Genomic DNA, 7643 nt, shown 5'->3' with positions numbered 1-7643 from the left:
GCCAGGGAAGCTCTGTAACTTCCTTGCCCAGGCTGTGTGGTGCCTCCTTAGACATAAGTCAAATGAGGATCTATTTTCTAATGTGGTATCATACCACTTGTGCGCCATCAGAGAGCTTCCTCCCTGTCTCTGTGCCCACCGCCGAGTCTATCAGTAGGTCTGCGCTGACTCTCCCCATTCCAGAACCAGCGCACTGACACTCCAGGCCGGTCTCACAACCCTTCCACCCCCATGCAGCCCAGGCGGGGGTTCTTTCACGGGCACGCCGAGCTCCCGCCCTCAGCAGCGCCGCCCCCTCCGGTGCGCGGGGCCCCGCCTCGGCCCACAGCGAAATGGCGGCCGGGCCCTTGCCCGCAGTAGAGATGGCGCCGCGGCCGCTCCGAGGCGCTGGCGGGCGGGTTGGCGTCGGAGGCGGGGATTGGTGGGGGCGGTGGAGGGGCGGGGCGAGGGGAGCGGCGGGGGGCGGGGATTGGCGGGCGCGCCGGCGGGGCGGGGCGCGGGGCGGGGCCGGGCAGTGCCGGGCAGGGCGCGCGGCGAGCGAGCGCGGCTCCGCTCCGCTGCCGCCGTCTCCGTCGCCGCCGCTGCCGCCCCCGCCCCGGCATGAGGAAACGCAACGAGTCGGTCACGGTGGAGCATGAGCGCGCCGCCTCTGCCGCCGTGCCCGGGCCCCTCGACAAGGGCTGCAGCCTGAGACGAAGCCTGCGCCTGCCTGCCTCCGCCGCCGCCGAGGGCATGAAGCGTCCGCTGGGCAGGTAAGCGCCGCCGTCGCTCCGCCGGGCTTTGTTATCCCTGTGCCACCGTCTCGGGGGCACCGGGAGCCTGCCGGGGAGCGGGACGGCCGCGGGGCTGGGTTTTGCGGGCAGAGGGGAAGGGCCGCCGCCGCCCGGCCGAGGAACCCGCGGTCCGGACAGGTACGCGGGCCGGGAAGTTCCCCAGCTCAGCCTGCGCCCCCGGCTTGCCCCATGTGCCGGGAGGGCAGCGCCGGCCCCGCCGCGCCCGCCGCTCTCGGGGCACAGAGCTGGTCGGAGAGCGGGGACCGGCGGAGCCAGCCCCGGCCAGCCAAGGCTGGGAGGGGTTTGGTGTTCGTACCTGGGCGCTGCTGCCTCCAGCTCCCTTTGGAGCAGGCAGGCATTCTCCCGAACAAAAATGGCTAGCACGGAATCCTTCCATCAGAGAGCGTATGTGGAGCAGCAGGGCCCTGCAGGTAGGATGTCTTCTGCGTTTTTGGAAGAAGCTGGTGGCTGTCAAAGTAATGTCTTTCCCATAAATGAATCAGATTTAGGGGTCAGTAGGAGAAGCTGACATGTGTGACTGTTGGAAGGAGTTTAGCACTGGCTTTTTGTCAGCTGCATTAACGTTTATTAAACGTTTTGTGCATATTTATAGTGGGGAAATGTTTGTGTACCTTTCTAAAAAGACCGTAACAATAGACGGTGCTTATCACCTGGACCCCTCATATCGTGCAAGGTTTTGGGAGGCTGCAATACACGATGAAGACTTGCCTCCCTGGCCCTCTGCAACTGCGAGTCAAGACACAACCTTTTAATTTCACCTAAATCAGTATGGTGTTGTTCTTTGTGTATTGAAAATGTGAAGAATGTGTAATGATCAAAATAGCTGTATGATTTGGGCAGTGAAACCAAATTGCTGTGCTTCAGGAATACATCAGCCAAATTAACAAAAAAAAAGAAAGGTGCTTATCAGTGCATTTCTAGTAAATGAGCTATTGTGGATGTTTCTCTGCTAAATTTTCTGAGATTTTTTCCTGTTCTCATAGACAAAATTAGCATCTGAAAAGAGCTGTGGATACTTGCCATTTCAAAGACAGAGGCTTTAAAATGTGATTTCTCACATTGGGTAATAGCTATTTAATTTTGTGCCCTGGAGGTAAATCTTTGGGATGCTGTCACTGCTCTGTACATGTTATGACAAGCTTTTGGTAATTGAAAATGGCGCTGAGTTGGTCTCTCAGTTTCCATGACTGTGCAGTGGATCAAACTGCGACAGTGCCCTGCTTTTATAACATTTTAAAATTTGGCACATCTATTCTCTTTGTCCAAGTGGCTGTCTTCTAGACCAGTGGCACTCGAATGATGGCTTGCTGGCTTCTTCAGCATTATGAATGGCACTCAAGCACCTTTTACTCAAGTGGAAATGCTGTTGGTGGTGAGCACTGAGTAAGCCCTAAGAGTGCAGGCTCTTGACTTGGTCTGGCAGGCAGGTGCTTTGTGGATCCCAGACACAGCACAGCTGTATTGCGAGGGCCAAGCTAAAAATAAAGCACATCCTGTCTGCGAAAAATATTGTTGCATTTATTTCTCCATTTACACATTTAAAAATGATCAGCAGTCAAGCTTTCCTTGTTTTTCTCCATATTCTGCTTTTGAAACCTGTTCCAGAAATTCCTGAAGTCCGACATGAATTCTGGCCCTTCCCCCTGGCTTTCTGCCCCCCACCTTCCCCTGTCCTTTTTGGGTCAGGTACTATATTTCACACAGCGGTGTTTCTCAAACTCGTGACATTGTAGGAGAACCTTGTTTGAAGCTGACTTTTCCCCATTTTGAAATATCTGTATTTCTGTGATTTTTTTTTTCTTTCATGCTGTCCTGTGTTGTCTGGCTTTCGTACTGACTTTCAGTAGACCTTCTTTGACTTCCTCACCTTGTGAGCCTTCAGACTGTGCTTTGCAGGCAAAGTATCTGTCTGCCAATACTTTCCAGCAGTGTTTTTTATAGGATAACAAACGCACTGCTGAACTGTGAATCTGAGGGTGCAGGAAGGGGAGGTCCAGGCAGAAGAAGGTATGATGCCCAGAGATAAGGTTCTTGTCCAGAACAATCACCCTGAGTCGGGTCAGACAGCCTTCTAGCTCCATATCCCACCTTTGGTGGACAGCAGGGAGTGTTTAAGGGAGAACATGAGGGTATGCATGCAGTGACTCCCCAGGGCAGTTACCCTGACTGTGGTCAGTTATGTGGCCAACAAGTTGCTGTTACACCATCTAGATCATCGTATTTTAATATGCAAGGTCATGCTGTTATTGCAGTGTTCCTTATACCGCTGGAAATAAAAGTAGTGTTTGATTGTTGTTTTCAATCGGTTACATCAGTTTTAGTCCCCAGCTTGCCGAAGCTGTAAGGTGAAAATTCAGCTGCAAGGTTTCTGGGATGCTGGAGGTGAGATCTGAAATTGGAGATTTGTACCACAGCAGACTATTCTTATCTTTCTCCTTGATGAAACAGTTAAAATCAACACATGAGTGCTGTGTTAAAGGGGAATTTGGGCTGTCTGCATTTCCTCTGCGGGTTTGGGGAAGCAGCACATGTGTTTGACTTAATCGTGTGGGTTTCTATCTCTTATTTGTAAACGATACAAGCCACTGGCTGGGAAAGCAAACCAATCCCCAGTAGTGTGGAGTGGCTGCCTAGTTGTGCAGCCAAGGGCTGATCATGTGGCATATTCCGTGGGTCAGGAGCACGGGGCGGGGGGGGGCTGCAGAGGCAGCTGTGTCTAACTGCAGCAGTGACCAGGAGGCTGTGGAGCAGCAGCAGGGCTGGTGTGTGCCCTTCTCCAGCACAGCTTTTCCTGCTCACATCCAGCTCATCAACAAAGGCTAAATAGCACCTTAGGTGATGTTTATAGAATATAGTGCTGCCTTACTATAGGCAGCAGTTTGTTCCTGCAGCAGTATTTTTGAATTTTACCAGCGCTGTGTTTGCCCCTCAGTTTTTGTTCAGTCATACCATCACAATGTGCTCATTCATCCATGAGCTGAAACTCATTCTAAAGAGGTGGCTGTGCATTTTGACTGGCAACTACTTTGTTACAGAAAGTGCGTGCATGTGCTTCAAAGTGTAATGGAGATGGATATCTGATAAATAAGATTTATGCGGCTTTGGCTAGTGCATAGTGCAGTCAGTATGGCTTTTCTTAACTAGTTTACAGACAGAAATGAACAAATATAGGTATTTCCATTTTCTTCCATAGATAGCAGTAATACCTACTGCAATGGTTACCTAAGCACTTTACAAGTTGCTCCTTTAAAAGTGCGTGATTTTTTTTTGAAGGAGTTGTTTTGCCTGAAATTATTAAATGCAATAATGCAGTAAATAAAGAAATAATAAGGAGCGCTTGCTTTTCCTGGTATGTGTGTTTTGTGTGGATAGCCATTCCTCTAATATTTCTGTTGTGAGGCTTTTTCCAGGTGACAGTGTTGGAAGTGCTAGATGGATATTAGGGTAGCATTGTGTTTTGGGTACTTGCCATGACTCACTTTTGTGGTCGGCGGCTGTGATGTTCTGAGGAAATGTGTTTGAGCAGCCACAGATCTGGAAAACCTTTATGTGGGAGTACAGAGAATAGAGAAAATCAAATGAGCTTAATACTGGCATTAGATCCCAGAGCAAATTTTCCTATCTCATTTCTACTGAACCTGGATCCTGGTGATAAAAGGTCATGTGCACTTTACCCTCCCTTCTGTGACCTCATGGTTATTTGATCCTCATTTAATCCAAATCAATAGTCAGACTACAGATGTGAAGTGTGAATTTTGTCATTCTCCAGTTCTCCTTCAAATATTTGTTTGCTGCAAATGTTAGAACTTGTTCTTGTTTCTCTCCGTGTTGTGGAGCAGTGAAGCTCTTCAAATCCCATGTGTGTGAGCTTTGTTCTTGATACTTCTGTGTTCTGCCTTGCTGGAGAAGCTTCTGTCCCTTCAGCTGTCCCTGGTACCTTTGCTGCTGGGGACCCCCAGCTGCTGGCACAAGTCCCTGCAAAGGGTAGTTTTGGGACCCTCTCACTGGCTGTCCAGCCTGTGCACCCCACAAGCTGGATAGTTTTGGGCTGACATTAAAATATGGTCTAGTTTCAGTTCCACTGTAGTCAGCCTTGTTCTTGTTTGTTGTGGTGCAGCTTGCTCTTGGGAGGCAGAAGGTTGCTTTTACAGCATTTCCTGGGTATTTTATGAAAATGCACAGAGGTGCTAAAGGGAAGAGGGTGCAGCAGCCTGCTCGTGTCTTCCCCTCTGATGCAGCTGAATTTTCCTGGAACAGTGAGCGTGCTCAAGCGTGTCAAATGCAATGTGTGGTGACCCTTGGTGCCATCTTGCCCAGCAGCTGAAGTGCTTCTTGCCTTCTCATGTCTCTTTGAATTTAACCAGGGGTGTCTTCCCTCTGACAGAAAACTTGGCCATCTCTATTATCTGCCCCTCTGTCCTCTCAGTGCCCCATCCTTATATCACTAGACCTAGCCCTTTTTCTTCTCATGTTACTTTTTTAGAAGAATTTGCAGAGTCTTATATGATTATTCCAGTCTGTTCCATTGTAGCAGAGATGACAAATACTTGTCATTCCTGCGATTATTCTGCAATTATTCTCCTGCGAGTCTTCATAAATATATTTAAGGTTTTTTTTTTTTTCTCAAGTGAGTTTTATGCTATTGCCTCTCTTAATTGCTGTCTTCAGGTTAAACCAGTTACTTGTCAGGGCTTTCAAAAGAGGAAAGAGGTTGCCTGCATAGAGATATTTAATCAATCATGCTGCTTTTTCACCATTTCCACCTTCCTTCTGAATAACTGCCTCTATTTCAGTTGTTCTTGAGCAGAATTCACAAAGGAGCTGTGAAATGGTTTCCAGTTACTTGCCTGTTCTTTTTTTCATAGTAAATACAGGTTGAATCACAGTCCCTCCAATGGGTAAAATATGAAAAAACCAGTTTCCTTTGTGTGAGGGCTTTTTTTAGTGTGTGGGGCTCTTTTTTGTTGGTTGTGTTGGGTTTTTTGTTTGGGTTTTTTTGGTTGCAATTCTCTTGAAGAGCATGCACAGTAATATTTTGCTCAGATATATCAAAAAAGGGGTTGTGTAACTTTTTGCACGTGTATGTCTGCCTTTTTTTTTTTTTTTTCCATTATTTATTTGGATGGTATCACAGTAGCTCTGCCTCCTGTTTTGTCCTTTGCATTGTCAGCCATTCTGGCAGCCTATGGTTGGGGAATGCCTCTGAATTTCTCCCAGGTTATCAATATGGGGCATTAGGTATTTGTTCTCTGCAGCATCTTCCCAGTTTGTTCATCTTTCCCAGCCATTAGAATTCTGTTTCCTTGTGCTCATCTTCTCCCCACTCTTTCTCAATGACACATTAGTCATTCGGCAAAAATAGCAATATTCCCTGCAATGTGGGGAGCTATTAGTTTTATTATTGTGGATTGTTTTAATTTTGTATTTTTTTTTTAAGGATTTAAAGATTTGTGAAGCCATACTGTTGACATGTAGCAGTTCTGTGCCTCAGTGTGTTACTGTTACAGCCTATATTTTTTTCACCATTTTCATCACTGACTTTGGGGTTTTTTTTTGGTGTTAACTAGGTGTGGTTTACTCTCTTGAGCATCCCTTGAGACTCATAGCATCCTCCTGCAGGTCTGTCTGTATGACCTAAAATTTCTTTCTTTGGATCCAGTGTACCCATGAGCCTCTCTGGATTTTCTGTAATAGAGCACAGCATTTTTTTCTGCTGCATCTGCTCTGTTGTGTCTTTTATTCTCTGACCACTTTCCTCAAGTCCCCATATTTCTCGCAGAGACCTCTGCTCAAGCAGAAAGCATGTTCAGGATGAAGAGAATTTGCCCTCTGGTTGTGTGTTGGTCTCCTTGATCTCCTGATTTCCTTGCAGTGCCGTATTTCTGACATCATGCTTGCCCCTGGGTTCAGTTGCTCTGCTTTGATGGCTTATGTTTGAATTAATAATTACCATGGCATTGCTAATTGCTACTGCTTTACAATACTTTCTACTTGGGAGCTGTATGAATTGCCTCTGCTTGTTAAGTATACCTAAACTTCCCTTGGGTTTGGTAAGTCCTGAGACCACCAGGGCTTCATCTCTTAGTCATCTCTGGAGTGAAGGTGCCTGTGGAGATCAGGGTCTTCACAGCATTGTCACGTTCTGTCCTTTCTGGCATGTGGTTGCTGAGCCAGAAATCAAGTTCTCTGCAGATGCAGTCACAGGTCACTGAATCTGTAGCTTTCTCCAGGATGATGCAGTGAATCTGTAGTTTTCTCCAGGATGCAACGTAGGTGCATTTCTTTTTGGTGAAAACAACATTGTGGTGTTTTTATTAAAACTAATGATGGTGACATCATTTCCTCTCCAGAATACCCTTTCTCTGCTGCATGTTCAAGAGTCCTGCTGTAATTGAAGAGCGTGGCCTGCTGAGTCTGGGCTCCTTTGAAAGGAGCAGTGGTGCCTGCTTAGGAGGCTGCAGCCAAGTTACTTTATCCTCCTAGGCCTGAAGGACAGGTCAGATTATTTTGGTAATCATGTCAGGATGTGAAATTAGTGAATAGGCTTCTGCAGCAATTCTCCTATAAAACGTGGGGTTTTGTAAGCTCAATGGGTAGCTGTGCTGTGTCCTGTTGTTGGAGCTCCAGCAGCGGCTGGCTTCTGACATTGGGAGTGAGTGACTGCAAGCAAGGGAAGTTTACTAAGGGTGTAATGTGAGAGCTCTATGTTAATGTAGCCGTGACTGAATCAGTACCACAAGAAGATTAAAAGAAAGTGCTTCAGCTGTATTAAAAGGGTAACAGGAGACCTAGGAGACTTTAAAGCCATTAGTCTGAGGTGGAGTCTCTGCAATTTAAATTGCAAGAGTT

At 47.4% G+C, this 7643-nt stretch overlaps 1 protein-coding gene across 1 annotated transcript in view; it reads left to right on the top strand.

The window, feature by feature from the left end:
* Nucleotides 1–484: 484 nt before the first annotated feature.
* ABHD12 (abhydrolase domain containing 12, lysophospholipase) overlaps nucleotides 485–7643 on the top strand; it is a 39040-nt gene continuing 31881 nt past the window's right edge. The window contains exon 1 of the mRNA XM_030268906.4: nucleotides 485–752. Coding sequence (XP_030124766.1) covers nucleotides 601–752 — 152 coding nt within the window. The 5' untranslated portion in view covers nucleotides 485–600. The remainder of the gene's footprint in view (nucleotides 753–7643) is intronic.

Source organism: Taeniopygia guttata, chromosome 3 (genome assembly GCF_048771995.1).
Source record: "Taeniopygia guttata chromosome 3, bTaeGut7.mat, whole genome shotgun sequence".
Taxonomy (NCBI): Eukaryota; Metazoa; Chordata; class Aves; order Passeriformes; family Estrildidae; genus Taeniopygia; species Taeniopygia guttata.
Note: the sequence above shows the minus strand (reverse complement) of the source record. Positions and strands in the feature narration are given on the sequence as shown.